Here is a 19,152-nt window from a genome sequence, read left to right as displayed (position 1 = left end):
GTACCTACTTTCTACCCTGCACTTTGGTCTAGGTATTTGTAAATGTGTTGCAGTGAATGAGATTTGTCATTTACAGAGATTTGCTGATTATAACCTGTCCAGTTATTTACAGCAATCATGTCAACATAAGGAATCAGCTTTTGTGGGGACAGTTTTGAAACATTCACCAAACTAGTAATTTTCCAGATGAGTTCTCTAACTCTGCTTGAGTTAAATTCATCTGAAGTAACAGCACAGTAATCAACAGTAATCCAGTATTATAACAGTATTTCAGCATTTCACTCTCCACCTCTGCTAAAGTGGCAGGAGAAATGTGGGTTAACTAGGCAAGAATGAGGGTCACTTGTTGAGGTGAAGGTCCCTGGTTTCTCATGCAATGCAGCGTAGGCATTAGAAGACTTTCTCCAGTGAGTAAATCTTAACTAGTATAACTGAGAGAGAAGTAAATGCATCACTGATTGCCTTTCTTATTTGGACTGTTATTGCTCTAGATGCCTGACTTCTTTGTTCTTGACTGAGTTCAAAGTTGCAACATCTTTATTGACCAGAACAGGCTGGAGACTTCCTTGTCTGATAAGGCAACTTCAGCAAATAAAACGCTTTGGAAATCAGGTAAATCAAGTAGTTTTTCTCTTCCTCTTTGTAGGTGCTGCACTTCTGACAGGATGAAGACGAGAGAAGTGAAAATCATCAACCAGGGCCTGGAGGATGAGATGGTAAATCTCATTTCAATTCTACTACTTACCTCATCTATCTAGCATTCACTTATCCCAAAGGGCTTTTGTATAGGTGAATATACAGTATATTATCAGTGTCCTTTGCATCTTCTTAAAACTTAAAACTTCTTAAAACTATCTCCAAAAAAAGTGAACTTTTCAGAAATTGAGAAAAAACAAACATTGGTGTGTTTGTGTGTGTTTTACAATTGATTGATTGACAGTAGGTCAGCTGGATACAAGTGTAATAAGAGTAAGATGTGAGGTTTTTGATCAGTGATATGTACTGTTGGCTTTATCAGTTACTGCAGGCTGAACTTATTAATTTGAATATGATACTGCCTCCGTACACACTGCTAAACAAATTCAAGCATAGTTTCAAGATGAAGTCAAACACCTTCTACCAGATCTAAACATCATTGATCCTTTATTTGTGATCCTTGATCCTTCATTGGAAGTAGATTTCCTCCTCCTTCATCCCTCAAAGAACTGGAGGCTTTCCTTCTTGAAGAAAGGTCCAGTATCTCTACACACAGTTCAGGATGCAGCATGACAGCATCCAAAGACTGGAGCTGTGTTATTGCACCCTTGATTTTCATATATTGCTATATTGCCAGGTGTTCCTGCACCAAACCAAACCACACACTCTGTCTGTGTTCTGTCCTGCAGGAGGTGTGGGGGTACCGGCCCTGTGTGTGGAAGATGATCTTGGTGGGCGTTGGTGCGGTTTGCTCCGGGGGTCTTCTGCTGCTGCTGCTCTACTGGCTGCCTGAGTGGGGCGTCAAGGGGACCTGCACACACACCTCGCTCAGAGACGCACACACACTGCTGCTCAGGTCCACGGTAGGTCAAAGGCTGGCCCACTCACTGGCTCTGTAACGAACCTCGCTGTCTCCCACGTTTCATGGTTCTCCTTTGTCACTTGTTTTACTTTGTTTCTAATCAAAGGTGTTTTATGTATATATGTTGTTGTTTTCATGCTAGGGATATATTTTTTTTAAATTTGCCCTTGGAGACTGGACCGACTCGTAAATGAGCCTCCTGTGTATGAATTTATCACTTCTATTACAGAAGTTGAAGGACAAGTTCAAGTATTTTGAAGCAAACTATGCAGCTGTACATTCTGACACTTGTGTCACTTCGGCACATTACAACACAAATGACAAGTTCAGCTACAGCCTAAGAAAAATGTAATCTCACTAGTTGTTTTATTGTTATGGCAGGATGAGTTCAGGCAGTGGTTTCGGGCCAAGGTGCATGTGATGCTGGCTCCAGGGAAGAGGCCGTTTGATAGTTTGGATCTGCAACCTGCAGCTCAGCTGGCTAACGGAGACGGGGAACACGCCCACGCTGCCACACAGGAGGAGCATCATGGGATATTTGCTGATATCCAGCCTGTTCAGGTACCTCAGTGGGAAAGTGTCCTTCTTTCCCATCATTTGCTGCTCATCAGAGGCTGAATCTAGATGTTCTAGATAGTAAATGACTGATCTGTTAGAGTCATTGATAGGGCAGGTTTTAGATACATTGCATGCATTTAATTTTATTTAGGTTAATAGTGTAGATTTAGGGAATAGAAAAGAATGTGTGAGAGGCTGCTATCAATCTGTGTCTATAAAGCTGTTATTCACTAAACACCCACCCATCTCTCTCTCTCTCTCTCTCTCTCTCTCTCTCTCTCTCTCTCTCTCCCTCTCCTCTCCTCTCCCTCTTTTAGATCCTCTACTTCACTCACCACAGCACTAAATACTACTGGAACGATGTGATACACAACTTTGAATTGTTTAAGTAAGAGCCCCACTTAAAAGCACTGTGTTGTTAACACTCTTGTAATCAGAAATCATTGCCATTGTTTTGACAGTTTTTTAATGTTTCATTGTTGTTCATGGATTTCTGTCACTGTGATGAGCAAAAGTAATATTAGTCCTACATGTGTCTGCAATAGAGATGAATGTGTGTTGCTTCTCTAGAGGCTTGGAGGATGTAAAGGTGAGCTGTGCTGGTATCCACTCTGACCATGGATCTGGACTCAGCAAACTGCTGCAGGACTACAGGTACGCACATGCCAGGTTTCCCCTCACATTTTGTTTTTAGTAGGTGGGGTGCAAACCTGTCATTCACTCATTCACTTACATTACTCATACACACATGCGCACTCATACACACTCATACACAGGGCTTGGTGAAACTACGTATTGCTGTTGTGTGAAAATCTCGTAACTCAATTTTTGTTGATTTTCATGTTTTCACTTCTATTGGGTTACATGTTTCTCTATGGGTTCAGAGACATGTAATCCTCCGAACTCTTTGGTTTATGAAACCCTTTCCAAACCCAGGTACAAGGTTTTCACCCAACAGCGACAATATGCTTATCTTTGTGTGATTTATCTTTATTTAAGTCATTACCAATTGCTTCAAATTGTTTTTCAACAGGAGGTTGTTTTTTGAGGAGAATGAGATTGCTGTGAGAGTGCCTTCTTTATTCATACTCCTTATAAAAGAGGTGAGTTTAGATTTCTGAATATACTCTCAGGTTTGATTTCACTCCTTTTAGCAGTATAAATTGACAGCAAAACCTGACCAATAAGAGTACAAATCATCAACCCCCCCCCTCCATCTCTCTCTTTCTCTTTCTCTCTCTCTCTCTCTCCCATCAGGTTTTGAATCCTTTCTACATCTTCCAGCTCTTCAGTGTTATTCTTTGGAGTGCTGAGGATTACTACTACTATGCTACAGCCATAGTTTTCATGTCTGTCATATCAATAGCCACTTCACTGTATACCATTAAAAAGGTGAGTCACATCTGATCCCAGACAATTTAACTACCACAACTGAACTAAACTATCATTTAAACTCATTGTGGAGATACGCTAAACATTTTGACCTGATTCAGCACCAGTCAGGCCATCTTTTATAATTTAGCAGCTTGGGGTGAAATCCCATAACAAGGAAATGTCTCTGAATATATATAATTTTTTTTTTTTGGTGCATCTGTTTTTGCCAGGAAAATTTGTATTGGGTATATGGAGGTTAAAAAAACACTTGTCCTGCCAAACAATTTATGAGCAGTCTATTATCAGACAGGAACAGAAAATAGTGTCTGATCCAACTCACATTCTCCACCCAGAGTTCCAGCTCTTACCTTCCGGTAGAAGATTCAGGGTTCCCAAGAGCAGGCTGAACCGTTATAAACATTCATTCCCGCCTATGTCCATTAAGCTTCTCAACACTAACATGTAATGTAGATGTTGGCCATGAGGGTTGTGCAATATGTCGCCATTGTCAGTAGGTGTGTTTGTGTATGTGTATGGAAGCCATGTGTTGTATGTATGATTTTATCTTCTGTGGAACTGCAGGACGGAGTCCAGAACAAATTTCCCTACAGGGACATTAAAGTATATCTTATCTCGTCTAGCCTTAGGTGTGTCCAGTTGTGTGTGTGTTTCCATAAATATTTTTTCATTATTTGATCCATTATCACTCTCATTCCAGCAATATGTGATGCTGCATGACATGGTGGCAGCCCACAGTGTAGTCCGCGTTTCAGTGTGCAGAGGAAATAAAGGTGCGTTTTACTTCCTGGTCTTAATGATAGCCTGCGAATCATCATTCATGGAAGAGGCATGTGATTAGATTGTCTTGCTGTTATAGTTACTATATTAAGTACTATTGTATGTAAAAGCTAAATAAGAATATGTGTTAATCCATCAGTATTCCCCCCTCTTTTCCTCAATATACAACAAGACATGACTGAACAACTTTGATAAAAGCACTGTTACGTTGTATCCGATTATTGACCGCTGATAACATCCTCATGATGGCCTGCAGTGCATCTGATATCATTTTCAGTGTCCTATTTCTTCATCTGTCTCTCGATCACAGATGTTGAGCAAGCCATGTCAACAGAGCTCGTCCCCGGTGATGTAATCATTATTCCAGCGAATGGGACGATCATGCCCTGCGACGCTGCGCTCGTCCAGGGAACCTGCATAGTGAATGAGAGCATGCTGACGGGTACCGTGTCTCCACGCCACCTCCTCCTCCTTATAGCTGACAAATGGTTTTATTTCTGCTTTGAGACTGACAACAAAAGAGAAGCACCAGCCTGTATTAGAGGCAGGCCATTATTTCTTTTGGCAGGTTCACAGCATCCTGTATGCCAAAAAGTGGTAGAATTTACTGCTATTCTGTCAAGAATTGTGCTGCTGAGATTTATACATTTGCCTTTTTACAGCCTAAAAATATTACTGGTATTAGCAACTACTACTGTTACTATTCTACAAATGATGACTAATGACTAATGAATATCTGTCTGAAATAGTCACACAATATGTGTTATATTTTGGTAATTTTAGTGATATTTTAAGCTCTAAATACTGTTCAAGAATTCAGACTCCTTTCTGGGAACTCTGCCATTTTTTTTTATTGCCTTTATTTACATATGCACACAACACTCCCTAGCTATTGATAGATATTAGGTGACTATTTGAGTCCCAATATTTGTTCTCCCTTCATCTTCAGGAGAGAGTGTACCTGTTACCAAGACCAGTCTGCCCAGCTCAGGCGAGGAGGGGGCCAGGAGCTACAGCACAGAGGAGCACAAGAGACACACCCTGTTCTGTGGGACCCACGTCATCCAGACCCGCTTCTACACTGGGGAGCTGGTCAAGGCTGTGGTGGTCAGGACAGGTGAGACAGAGTCAAAACCAGAGAGCAGGGATTTATTCAAGTACTGTACTGATCTTCTGTTGGCTGGCATAGAAGATTTAAATCTCAAAAGCAGACGTCATCATTACTGACCTGTTCCCTCAGGCTTCAATACGGAGAAAGGCCAGCTGGTGCGCTCCATCCTCTACCCCAAACCCACCGACTTCAAGCTGTACCGTGACGCCTACCTGTTCCTCCTGTGCCTGGTGGGCGTGGCAGGGATTGGCTTCATCTACACCGTTGTCCTCAGTATCATGTACCAGGTATCACTGCTCCTATAGAATGGATATAACCATGGATTATGGTAACTTAAAGGAGATGTGGTCCGATTTCTCACTCTTGTATCAAGCAGAGAGTAAGCATTTTCTAGAATACGATTTATGATGTTGTGACTATTTCTCACAGAGCTTTAGTCTACTTCATCCTACAGAAAGCTACTTTCTGTCACATGTCGGTTGTTGACAGTTCCTTCTCTTTATCTTCCAGGTTCCAACTAAGACCATCATCATTGAGTCTCTGGACATCATCACCATCACTGTCCCCCCGGCCTTACCGGCAGCCATGACAGCTGGTATCGTCTATGCCCAGCGGCGTCTGAAGCGCGTTGGCATCTTCTGCATCAGCCCCCAGAGGATCAACATGTGCGGTCAGCTCAACCTGGTCTGCTTTGACAAGGTAGTCCAACCCATGGCTGCTCTCTTTAACTGTGTGACAACAAAAGTGATTTTTTTTCTTCTTCTTAAGAATTCAGGAAATGCACAGATCATGAAAAAGTCTCTATTTTAATGTTAAAGCATCAGGTTGATAGCTTAGTGACCGTTATCACCGTCTGGTTTTCCTCCACAGACTGGCACTCTCACTGAGGATGGCTTGGACCTGTGGGGCATTCAGAGAGTTGAAGATGGCAGGTAGGAAAGTCCTTTGTGATTGAGAGCAGTTGGACTTCAGTTTATTTTTCCTCAAAAGTGCTTTTATGACATTTTATGACCTAGGGAAATTGCTCCTTGCATGGATACAGTTAATAGCAGAATTGCCGTGTCAGATCCTCCCTCTCCATTACAGCTTTTCTCCTCCAGAGGCTGAAGCAGCCAAAGACAGTCTGGTTAACACTGCATTTGTAGCCTGCATGGCCACCTGCCACTCACTGACCAAGATAGAGGGGGAGCTCTCTGGAGACCCTCTGGACCTCAAGATGTTCAATGCTACAGGCTGGGTAAGGAACAGTTTAAAGCGTTAGCACCCAACATGCTTGCATTCCTCCTTTGCCAGCCTGGATACCAATCTGTACGTGAATTATGCAGTGCCAAACTTTCTGCCTTGGCAAGGCAAGTGCTCCATGACTGAAACGGTTACAGTCTGGTACCATGGATACGCTTCACTGGCTCTCCAAGGCTGTCAGATAATGCCTGCGCTTTTTAACAGGAAGCAGGGCGGTAGAAAAGTCTAAGCAACAGACTCATTTTCTGTTACACCACACCTAGCAAATATACCGAGTATATATGCTTGACATTATCAAATATATATATATATATATAAACATATATATGTACTGCTGTCATTTTTGTGTAGATCCTAGAGGAGCCCACAGAGGAAGAGACCGCACTCCACAATCCCATCATGCCCACAGTGGTGCGACCACCCAAGCAGGTCCAACCTGAGGCCAACCAGAACATCACACTAACCCACAACATGGTACAGTGGCTCGCTATAGCTCGCCATGTCATTACTGTGTGATCAACAAATTTCTTAATGCCTATATGACTACATTATTCCTAGAAGTACTTTAGATATGCTCCTGCCTCCTAAAAAGCTTTGGAATTAAAATATCATTCAAACATTTTTTCCAGGAGCTGTCTGAGCTGTCAGTAAGTAATCTTTTTAAACTAAACTTTTGCTTTTCATGATTTCATGGTGCTAATGACTTCATAATTCCTAAATTCACAATGTGAAGGAAAAATAATATGAAGGTGTCGTTGCTTTGCTTTCCTGCAGTAGTTGACCATGTATGCCTCATGTGACTCTTTGTCCTCAGTCCTATGAGATCGGTATCGTGCGTCAGTTCCCCTTCTCCTCGGACCTGCAGAGGATGAGTGTGGTGGTCAGGAGGTTGGGGGAGAAACACATGGACGCCTACCTCAAGGGGGCGCCAGAGGTCGTGGCCAGCCTCTGCAAAGAGGACACAGGTCAGGTGCTCGTCCTGTATATTAAAGTTTTCCTAAATACTGTGAAGCTTTGGATGGATATTTCCTCTACGAATTACCGCAAATTAAACACAAATTAAATTAGCAAGATAATGACCATTTGCATTCATTCTAAACAACAACTGTCTTTTGGTACGGCGTCTCTATCTTCTCCCTGCATAAAGAATACATAAAGAGAGATGAGATCACTAACCTTGCAGTTGACATTGCTCTTTTCTTCTGTGTCTGACTCTCTCCAGTCCCAGAGAGTTTCACTGAGACTCTGGAAGCCTACACCAGGCAGGGCTTTAGGGTTATTGCCCTGGCACACCGACAGCTAGAGTCCAAACTCTCCTGGCACAAAGTCCAGAGCCTCAGCAGGTACGCCGCCCACCACAGATAGCACTGCATACAGTACATGGGGTGAAGTTTTGATGATGAAATAAAAGGGATAATCAGCCCTAAAACACTGTTCAACAGCTATTGCCTCTGTACCTTGCATTTTTGGGACTATTTTGTTGTTTGGTGGTGTATTTTTCTTAGTCCCACAGATAACTGGCCAAATGTAGACAACGTGAAGTCACATTGAGATACTTCCAGCAGCTACAATGGAGTTTGATAGCAGAATTTTTTTCAGCTATCTAAAACATCAATAGTAAACGTCTAGACTCACCGTTTTGCACTGACGTTCAACAGTCATACAGGGAGAAATCTATCGTAGAAGAGGCAGAGATACTAATTTCCCCACTGACAGTAGCCTCAGTAGACCAGAATGCAATGCAGCCACAACACGATACGTTTATATTTATATTGTCTCCTCCTCCCAGGGACCTGATAGAGACCAACATGGAGTTTCTCGGCCTCATCGTCATGCAGAACAAACTGAAAGAGGAGACTGCTGGAGTTTTACATGATTTACGACAAGCTAACATCCGCACTTTGATGGTTACAGGTGACACAGTTTAGTAACTGTTTTCACTTCTTTCATGTGTGTTCAGTATGCTACATTGTCACTGTTGTGGATTGATGTGAATTTGTATATAGAGACAGTAAATCCTTGTTTCTCATGTGTTAGGTGACAACATGTTGACAGCTATATCAGTGGCTAGAGACTGTGGCATGATCCGCTCACATGAGAAGGTCATTATAGCAGATGCCTTGCCTCCCAAGGACTTCCAGCCCGCCAGTATCACGTGGCATTATACTGAAAACCCTGTTCAGAACACCAGCAAGGACAATCAGGTAATCAGCCATTTCCGTTAATCAATCTATCAGTCACTCAGTGCATAAATGGGCGAACGTAAGTAACAAGCAAATGGGAAACATAAACTTTTTTTTTTGTTAAGCTAACCCTCAGAGGCTCTAAGGCTCACATGAAGATTGAGACTTGTGTTTTCAGGCATCTCACTGTGGTTATTTGGTGCCACTTGAGTTCTAATGGCATTTTTCTCACCTGGCCAAACAACCTAAAGGAGAAAAAGCTCCAGAGTTTGAATAAACTGCTCCAAACATGCTTGGTGTGAATGTACCCTAAGATATTATTCCAGGACTCCACTACGTGTATCCACCCATGTATCAAAAACCCAATTACTGTATGAACCAGTCAATTAGAGCATGGAAAGGTGTATACAAAGAGTAAAAGGGAAATGTGAACTTTTGTCAGTTCAACCCTGAAGCATTATTTCAGAAGTCATGCAGTTCACCTGGTTTGCTGCTCCTTTGTCGTTGCTCCCATAGAGCGCAGTACTGCAGTTTTCTGTTGTGATAGCAACAACTGATCCATCCTTTCTCCCTAATCCCTCCACTCTCCTCCAGGCGGTGGAGATCAAGCTGGAGGAGGGGGTGTATGATGAGCGACTCACTCAGCAGGACCAGAGCTACCACTTTGCCCTGAGTGGCAGGGCCTTCGCTGTTGTCACTGAGCACTTCCCCCAGCTGGTCCCAAAGGTGACGGGCTAACTTCAGACACACAAACATCTGGGTTTTTGGTTTCTTTTTGGGAATAGAATAATCACATTGAGTGGCCACTATACTCCGCCATACCTCTTCTCATCTCAAATGACATCCACACTCATTATGTACAATATATACGTAGTCTGCTGTTCAAGGCTTTCATACAAGTAGACCCCTTGTGGATTTCCCACCTGTCATCAGTAGCTTACATTGTTACAGTTATAGTGGTAAGTTTACTTGATAGTAACCATTTAGGCTGTAAAACAACAACACAAACAAAATATAGTATATATTCAGATTAGTATTTACTCATGGTTTATTTTCTTGAAAAACCCTATTTTCATGAAACATACATCAGTCCGATACTATTAACTTTAATGTATACTATGACTTGATATCATGGGTAAGGTGGGTAAAGTCTATTTTACAGATTAGCAGGTTGAGTTTAGGTAGGTTTCTCCTGACTTCATGATGGCCGGATGTTGTTGTGATTCTATGTCTCTCCACATGGGGGTGCTGCAGCTCGCGCTGAGAGCCACTGTGTTCGCCCGCATGGCTCCGGACCAGAAGACTCAGCTGGTGGAGGTCCTGCAGAGCGTTGAGTGAGTCTCTCATTTATTTTATTGCTCCAGTGTAAATCTGTTAATGAGCACCAGTTAATTTCCATGCTGTGGACACTATATAATTTTATAGCAGCACAATCTGTGACCATTTTCAGTTTTTTTTTTACTTTTCAGCTACACTGTTGGGATGTGTGGTGATGGTGCTAATGACTGTGGAGTAAGTATGCATTAGCTTTTTTAATATGCATGTACAGCACATTTCATAACACATTTCTTGCAAGTGTTTTGTCCTAGTTAGTAATGCTCTATCTGCCTCTCTCTCTCTCTCTCTCTCTCTCTCTCTCTCTCTCTCGGGTGCAGTTCTCTTTATCCAACACAGCAGACTTTTTCAGACTTAGGGTCATAAACTGGTCAACTTTCATAAAAATATGATATTCACTAGTGCTAGTCAAACTGGAGCAATTACAGTGATTGTAGCAATGCAAGTTTGCTGTAGTTGAGGCCAAAAAGACTAAACCATTTTTTTCTAAACCCACTTTTGTAATCCCACTTACAGGGCAATATCTGACTGTATCCCAGAAAACCAGCTGTAACACTTAAGAATACTTGTGTGCGTCTTAATGCAATTCAGTTTTGTCTGGCAATGGGTTTATGGGTATTTAGAGTGATACTGTTACAGCACAGAGATGTATAGTAATGAAGTTGTTTCTCTCTCTCAGGCACTAAAGCGAGCTCACAGTGGGATCTCTCTGTCTGAGCTGGAGGCCTCTGTCGCCTCGCCCTTCACCTCCACAACCTCAAACATCTCCTGCGTCCCCAACCTCATCAGGTGTGCAGCACAACACATCATAACAGCCAGAGAGTCTCAGGAGAGTCATGGAATTTCTGGAATATTATGCGCATTTTGAGAAGTGTATTCATGTCAGGGAAAGTCAGGGAATTTGATAAATTATCTGGGCAAGTGAGAGAATATCAGGGAATTTTAAAATGGGTCACTTTACAGGAATATACCAGAATGTATTTTACAGCTTGTTTCACACATTCATTGCATTAAATTTAGGTTCTCAGTTGTTTTTATACATTGCATGACTACTTCTCCTCAGCAAGCCCAGCTATAGTGGTAATCAGAGTTACGCCTTACAAAGGTTATTGAGCTGGAAAAATAAAGGAATAACATTTTTAGGTCATGGAAGCGCTCCGGCTTAGTTATGGAAAATTGTGAAAAAGTCATGGGAGTTTTACAGCAAGGTTACAGTGGGAACCCTGGACTTAAATGGCAGCACCAGATGTTTTCATAGAAAGCTTTGTAAGTCTGATTGTTTCTGACTTTCTAGTCTGAATAACAACTGTTGGTCCGCAGGGAGGGTCGAGCTGCTCTCATCACTTCGTTCTGTGTGTTCAAGTTCATGGCTCTCTACAGCATCATCCAGTACCTCAGCGTCACCCTGCTCTACTCTGTAAGTACACCGCAGTTTCTCATGCTTAAACTTCTCCCCACGTTAAGTTTCACTTTTTCTCTAGCATGGGACATGGAAAAATGTCTGGTTTCATATAGTATTATTTGAGTAACCGTGAATAAAATGATTGACCCCTGTAGGGATGTGTTAGATGTTTGCATGGGATTTTACATTTTACATTACACAACAAACAAAGCCATATATTGATGTTGTTGCAGGTCCAGCTCTTCTTTAGGAGTCTCCTTGATGGAGTTAGCCTGCGTAGTTAGAGCCAGGAGAGTTACAAACATTGATATGGTTCCTACGTAGGATACAGAGGGTTAATGGGCAGGATGGCCGACGTGAGAAGCAAGTAGAGGCAAGTTAGGGGGATTTAGGAGATGTGGAAAAACAGTGGGGGTTGTCCGTCCACCGGCTCTGAAACAAAGGGAGTAACTGCTGCGGAGACATGTGGCACACAAGTGGCAGTGAAGGCTATCACAGTAAAATTCACTGAATATAAATAAATGTGATAGCACAACTCTGCCTGGCTCCTAGAGCGAAAGTGAAGGTGCCTGATCTGTGTATCATAGATTTAGAGAGGGATGCTTTGGGGTTCCATCCTCTGCCACTGTATGAATGTGAATTCAGTGTGGATTTATCTCCATCTCTGTTGCTGCCGTAGATCCTCAGCAACTTGGGAGATTTCCAGTTCCTCTTCATTGACATCGCCATCATTCTCATCATCGCCTTTACAAGTGAGTAGCATGGAGACCCGCCCCAGCTTTAATTGATATTTAGGGTTTCTTTCAACTTTCTGATGGACTTCCTAAACAAAACAAATGCAATTCAGTATTATAACACATTGGTGGTACTAATACACTTATGCAAAGCAATTGATGGACTGTTTGTTTGTGTCTGTAGTGAGTCTGAACCCGGCTTGGAAGGAGCTGGTGTGGCGCCGCCCCCCGTCCAGTCTGATCTCCGGCCCGCTGCTCTTCTCAGTTCTGACCCAGATCCTCACCTGCTTGGTCTTCCAGGTCCTGACTTTCCTCTTAGTAAAACAGCAGAGCTGGTATGAGACGTGGACGCCTTTCTCAGAGTGAGTAGCATTTGTGTCACTACTGACCGGCAACTTTTTGACACAATAACATTTGAACGCCTCGGTTACAGTCTTTGGTTTTTGCCTGTTCTCAAACTTTGTCCCTGCTGACCACCGTACACTCCCTCTAACCGTGAGCAAATCAAAGCTCTTTATTAAACAGGCTGTTTTCTGATTGGCTGCCTGTTACGCTGGCTCTACGCAAAGTGGTATTGTCTAAACTTCTGCAAACCTTTCCTCCCGTGTCTCCACTGTCTAGATCGTTAATCAGCCTAACATACCAAAAAACTTAACATTATTCCCATGTGGCGACACATAGCAGGTGTGAGTGCGACAAAAAGAAAAAAATACGAAGACAAAAAAAGATCCATTGTATAAGTGAATGAGCAAGTTTTAAATTAAAACTCAAAATCTTGTGTTTTTAATGAAAGCATCACACATTACCTGATTACCACAAAATAGCAAAATTCTATACACTAAATTTAAATAGAGTGACATATTTCTATGAAAAATGTAGCTATATTAATTATTTAGATTTTTTAAAATGTATTGTTGGCAGGTAATTATCACTCCAAAGAGTTCATTTCCGACACTGATCATACCATTCAGTACTTTGTGACTTTTCAGCTGCACTGAGAAACAAGGGAGAGATGAAAAAGAGTTACAATTGAAGTAGAGTGTTTTTGTACAGCTAGCTTCATGGGACTGGAAACAGTGACAAGTGATTTTTACTCTTTCTACTTTTCTATTGCTCTTGGCGAGTCCTGCTATATGAAAGGAAAACTTTTCAAAGATTGCAGTAAGTCTCTCCATTCATCCCGCTCCTCTCCTCTCTCCGGCAGCGCCTGCAACGTCTCCAGTGCCAGTCTGTCCCACAGCCTCAACGTGACGTCCCCCCACGACCACAAAAACATCAGGAACTATGAGAACACCAGCCTCTTCTACGTCTCCTCCTTCCAGTACCTGGCTGTGGCCATCATCTTCTCCAAGGGGAAGCCATTCAGACAGCCGAGCTACAAGAACTGTAAGCCCCACTTTGACTGTCGAAACACGGACTGCTGCTGATTGTCTCAGTGATGTGTATGGAGAGAGATTAGAGCCAGCAGAGACTGTATTTGAATTTTAGGAATTTGAAAGCATAGGTGCATATTGAACTGTTCAATCTAAAAAAAATGGATGCCGAAAAAACAAATTCAAAATTTGAAGGCACAATTTAAAAATTGAATGCAGTGGCTTGAAGTTGAATGTGGTTATTATTGAATTTAACTTTTATCTATAATTTCAAATTCAGTTTTCCCAAATCAAATTCATTTTCCTGAGGCACACATCCGCACACAAGGGACTTTAATTCCCAGAGTGACGACTGGAAGGGTTTTTCGCCTCCTCCAAATCCATTGTTTTAATTTCAGTGGTTCAACACGAGCATGGTGAATTCACATTTACTGGCACTAAACTCTTTCCGTAGATGTACGATGTGCTTGGCATTTGGCATGTTGAATACATTATAACCAAATTCCACTGAATTTCTTTCTTTCTTTTATTTCACCAGGGCCGTTCATGCTGTCCTGCATCAGTCTGTATACCTTCCTCCTCCTCATCATGCTGTATCCTGTCCCTGCCATCGACAGCTTCCTGGAGGTAAACCGACCCCATCTTCTTTTCTTGCAGAACGGATGATGTTGTTGTTGCACAGGTTACTTGGATAAAAAGATGCTGCGAGTGTAGATGTTTGGGTTGATCTATCAGAAAGTCGTTGCATGATGTGATGAAAGCCATGTGTGTATTGTTGCTGTTGCCATGAAGCAGTGTAATCAATCCTCATCCCGCTGCTCTACCTCCCCTCAGATTGTGTGTGTTCCCCATGACTGGCGCATTACACTGGTCATCATTGTCATAGTGAATGCGGCTGTGTCTTTCATGCTGGAGGTACGCTTTAGGCACATTACACTATACAAGTTCTCTCTGACTACTCAGTCCTTTCACACAATTGAACCGAAACTGTGATTTGCATAATTTGATTCTTCCAACCGAATCAGTATACAGTGATAAATCACCGCCTAATGAATCAAATCAATTAATCACTGTCCAAACTTCCATTTGATTGCCGGTGTTGTTTTTGTTTTCCTGAGTCGGTGTCTGTGGCTGTAACCCAATCCTCATCCTCCCCGTTATTTATGATCCGCTGCCATCTTGTTTCTCAATTTCCCACCGAAATCTCCCGTAGACGTTGGTCCTTGACATCATCTTGTGGAGACTAGTGTTCAGAGACAATCAGGGGGTAAATCAGTCCGCGGTGTCCCCCTCTGCTGACACACCTCAGGTTGGGAAGCCTTTCACTACAGTCTGTGTTTGTTTTTGTCTGTTGCCACTTTCTAGATAGTGATGCATATTTCTTCGCTCTAACCTCATTCCACTAAGAATGCAGAATAGGATTTTTACTTCTCTTGCTTCCTTGCTGGATATTTTTCTCTGATGATTTGTTTCATGTCATGTCTGTAAATAATGTTTTGGTTTTATTATTTCTCATATTTCTCATATTTCTCCATTGTCTGTCAGTAATATTGAATGTTAAAAAGGGGGAACCTCAAATGTCATCTATAAGCAACAAAATGTTCAAATACATATTGTTCAACAGGCTTTCATTGTACTACATTTCAATGGATTATCTGGGTTGAAAATGTATTCCAACAATTCTGGGTCATCTGTGATGAGACTGGATCCTAACTGATGAATCCATCAGCAATCTCGCCAGGAATTTGTGACATTTTGATTGCAGGATTGTTTTTTTAAATGAACAGATCCTCACAGATATTGCAAATTGCTTGCAATTAACCAATCATCACAAATTAAAAAAAAAAACGACCACATCATCAGAACTTTGTCCTCTTTCTCATAAATTCTGCAAAGTGGCTTGCAATTAAAAAAAAAAGCCATCAAAAAATCTGGTGTTTTTGGTCACAGCTATTACAGAAAGACTTAAATTCCTGGAGAGACTGATTAATTAATTGAGCAGAAATAATATAAACATACTGCAAGTTTACAGTATTTCCCATGAATAAACATTATTACAATGCTGGTTCACTAACCTTACTCTCTCTAATATTTATACTGCATGTGTTCCCAGATGGCCAATGACCGCTGGGGCTCAGCCTTCCTGTCCTGGCTGTTCTGTCGAAAAAACAAGGTCCCAAGGGTGCGCTACAGGCACCTGGCCCTGGAGCTGCAGGAGGACCCCGCCTGGCCCCCCAGACCCTCCACTGTCACCTACGCCAGCGCGCCTCCACCCCACCTCCCCGGCCCCATGTGACACCAGTCCAGACGAGGCCATTCTAGCACTGCACAGAACCACTAAAGCCTGCACAGCATTTTTAACCCAACAGACCTTGAATTAGCTTGAGTCGAGCCCAGAGGACAGGACCTTCACCCAGGCAGGACCTCCACGTGCAAGAGTTGATCGACATTGTGAACTGCACATAGCCTTCCGTCATATTACTGTACTCAGTTGTTCATGCGTTTTATGAACAGTTGGGCTTGATTCACCTGCTCCAAAGGGACAAACACCCAGCACTTGGGTCTTAATGGTTTTGTCATGTCACAACACACTACTGAGACTTGAATTGGAGGCTCTGTTCAGACTGGATGTCTTAGTAACAACACTGGCCTCTGCTGCCAGTTGTATTCAAGAAAACGCAGCTACTCCATACTTTCATCAAGTATGTCACTGTTATAGATGCATAGTGTCCAGGAGTATTTTCACTCTTTGACCGTTCAAATGTATAAGGACAGTTACAGTTTTTGCTATCTGAGCCAATGTTGGAGTACATTATAACACTATCATGCCTGGCATTATCAGACCTGGAACTACTTGAGGTGAATTTATTTTCACTGTCAGCCTCAAAAGTGAACACATCCCATCCAAGATAAGATAGATCAAGGGCTCCTCGTGTTTTTTCATGTATGCAGAATGTATCCGGCTGCTTTGCCCGGGTTTGAAAGCCATTTAAGGACAATTAAAGGCCTAACAGTTCTGGATGACTCAACTTCACTAAGAGTGAGAACACACAGTCTTCCACTAACAGTTGCTGCTGCTAAAAAAAAAGTTGTAAAAGAGCATTTGGATTGAAAGAAATGGGTGTTATCTATCAACATGTGAGAATTATGCCAGTTTGCAAATTTTGTTGCTTTTTTAACATGACTGGCACTAGTATGTTTTTAAGACTGGAAAATATTCCATTTTGTTGCGTATTTCTTTCTTAGAATTTGCGTAGCTTTCTGATTGAACTTCTTCCTGTGGAAGAGAAAAGCACAAATTTCTGTGATCCTTTTGTAATTTCAACACCAGTGCCAGAATGTGTGTGTGTGTGTGTTTGTGCGTGTGTGTGTGTGTGTGTGTGTGCGCGTGTGTGTGCGAGCATGTGTGTGTGTGAGAGAGAGCAGATGAACAAGAGACAATAAAAATTAAAGCATTTCACTTTCCCTTTGTAAAAATATCAAAACTTGATTGATGCATAATGGAAAGTTTGTTCTCTTTTTCTCAAAATATAAATTTCTCTTTGAAGGAAATGTTTGTATTGATTGCTAAACTAAATTACACCATTTAACACAATTAAGCTACTGCACATGACCTATACTGCTTTAATTGAAAGGAATCAAGATATACCAGCTGCTGTCTGCATTTTATAACAGTTGATTTTAACTTACGATTTTTATATCCAGTTTTTACATAACTTTGTTTACAGCTGTTGTATTTACATTTTTTCTGTCCAACCTTACACAATGAAATAAACATAAAATTTGTCAAAAATGTGTCAAAAATGTGTCCAATTCTCTCAGCAGGAAGTTGAATTCCCCTTTATTACTACAAAAAACACATTATCTTCAAGGGAATGTGTTTTTGCAAATTGTTATACAGTATTTCTTCTTATTTTCCTTACTTTGTAACATCGTTCTACAATCAAAAATGCTCCAGTTTGGGTAAATGTCAACAAATATCCCAGTGTTTGCTCTGTAGAACTCCCATTACATTTCCCAATAAATCTGTATATTAAGCCACTCTTGCGTGCTTCGTGGGGGGCTGACCTTGGTCACACTTTTTCAGCCAAGACTTACTGATCAATTATGGGCTTTCCCAGCCTCCTCGCTGCCTGGCATATGGGCGCTTAAAGGCGCGAGAGTGGAGGAGAAAGAGGGGTATCATTTCATGTGGAGATCAGGGCCTATAGGCAGTGAATGGGTGGATTTAGGGGGGACTGTGAATAAGGGAAGGGGGTCCTTGGCTGTACCAAAGAAAAGAATCTCCCACAGATCAGGGAAGAGTCTGTTTGGGAATATTCATGATGAGGATGAGGAGGCATCATGAATTCATGTGTGTCTTCCACTTGCACGGCTCATCTTTTCGGTAAACAGTGTTGTGTACAGAGCCGGGATGTCTTGCTTTCGATCTGTGTTTGCAATGTAGTTTTCTGGATAGTGTTGCCTCTCCACAAAGCAATATGGGTTTTTGTGTACTCTCTGCTGTATTCCTTTTGTATCGGTAGAGCAACAGATGGAGACTGGTGGAAAGACATAAAGAACCCAAAACACACAGCCTTTCTTTCTCACAGCTAGCTACTCAGTGAGAAAGACTTTCTCAAGCTTGTGCTCAGACTTGTGCTATTTCAAACATTTTGGACTCCATCTCCTTTCTCTTTTACCCATACGTTTTTTGTCCAAGTCTTGTACTTTCAAGATTTGTGCCTATACACACATTCTTTGTTTACTCTTTCTTTACTTACAACGGTTCCCACAAAGCCTTCAGGCCCCGCTCAGACCGCCTAGTTAGTAGAATAACCGGCGGATTGGGGAGTTTTGCGGTTGTAACACTTGCAGTTTTGCACCAGAGATTGTTAAAAAGATTTTGTCTCTATCTCAATATGTCTGGCATACATAGACAGATTGTGAGCGCTCATCAAAACACATACACACGCTACGTAACTTATTCTTCACAAAGTTTGCGAGCAGAAGTCCATCCCACTGTTGGACACTCATACGGCCATCGCCTTGATTAATAGTCTGGACACAAGGCCAACCTGATGCTCACTTACGGTTGGCCTCATTTTACAGATGACACAAAGGCGGCCATGTCTGGTAAAAGGCCTGCTGAGGTCTGTGACCCAGCAGACGGTCACAAAGCCTTCCTCCTCCCTCCTGTCCCCTTAGCATGGGCTCCTTCCTTAGGCCTTTATGGCGTCCCTGTCCCCTTCCTTTATCAGTCCCCACAGCTCTGAATGGGCTCTGTGGTTGGTCAATAAATTCAGTGATTCAGGGGGTGGACAGTTGCAGCCGTGTTAGCGTTTGTTCACAGGCTTGTCGGAGGGACGGGCCCCGCCCCGCGGCTCTTTGTCTCCCCTGGTCCCTCGACAGGTTAGAAGTCAATGGAGGGCCTTGTGCTGAGGTGGCAGGGGCAGGGATGGAGCCGCCTCTCACATGGCGTTCACATAGGGGGAGGACCGGCTC

General features: G+C 42.3%; 1 protein-coding gene across 1 annotated transcript; it reads left to right on the top strand.

Moving 5' to 3' along the window:
* Positions 1-651: 651 nt before the first annotated feature.
* On the top strand, positions 652-17,246 carry LOC139647368 (polyamine-transporting ATPase 13A3-like). Its single transcript, XM_071523253.1, has 32 exons — positions 652-716; positions 1,386-1,559; positions 1,940-2,119; positions 2,434-2,504; positions 2,687-2,770; positions 3,150-3,219; positions 3,374-3,508; positions 4,209-4,281; positions 4,599-4,730; positions 5,238-5,405; positions 5,529-5,686; positions 5,910-6,098; positions 6,270-6,331; positions 6,486-6,636; positions 6,993-7,115; positions 7,271-7,288; positions 7,456-7,606; positions 7,864-7,984; positions 8,431-8,555; positions 8,679-8,844; positions 9,412-9,550; positions 10,079-10,158; positions 10,294-10,336; positions 10,839-10,948; positions 11,480-11,576; positions 12,241-12,313; positions 12,480-12,657; positions 13,500-13,681; positions 14,207-14,295; positions 14,503-14,583; positions 14,882-14,977; positions 15,782-17,246. The coding sequence occupies exons 1-32, from the start codon at positions 666-668 to the stop codon at positions 15,962-15,964; spliced, it is 3,753 nt and encodes a 1,250-aa protein (XP_071379354.1). The 5' UTR covers positions 652-665; the 3' UTR covers positions 15,965-17,246.
* Positions 17,247-19,152: the final 1,906 nt, after the last annotated feature.

This window comes from Centroberyx affinis, unplaced genomic scaffold (assembly GCF_046629955.1).
Source record: "Centroberyx affinis isolate AG114_WGS23_722 - 3 ecotype Tasmania unplaced genomic scaffold, CSIRO-AGI_Caff_v1 ptg001078l_1, whole genome shotgun sequence".
Classification (NCBI taxonomy): Eukaryota; Metazoa; Chordata; class Actinopteri; order Beryciformes; family Berycidae; genus Centroberyx; species Centroberyx affinis.
The sequence above is the reverse complement of the archived record's forward strand: the minus strand, read 5'-3'. Positions and strand labels throughout refer to the sequence as shown.

Bases quoted from the DNA above. Each gene is read 5' to 3' on its own strand.
- LOC139647368 (XM_071523253.1), top strand. From the start codon at position 666: ATGAAGACGAGAGAAGTGAAAATCATCAACCAGGGCCTGGAGGATGAG. The intron at 5,687-5,909 runs GTATCACTGCTC...TTTATCTTCCAG, and splicing joins TCCTCAGTATCATGTACCAG to GTTCCAACTAAGACCATCAT. The intron at 10,159-10,293 runs GTGAGTCTCTCA...TTTACTTTTCAG, and splicing joins GAGGTCCTGCAGAGCGTTGA to CTACACTGTTGGGATGTGTG.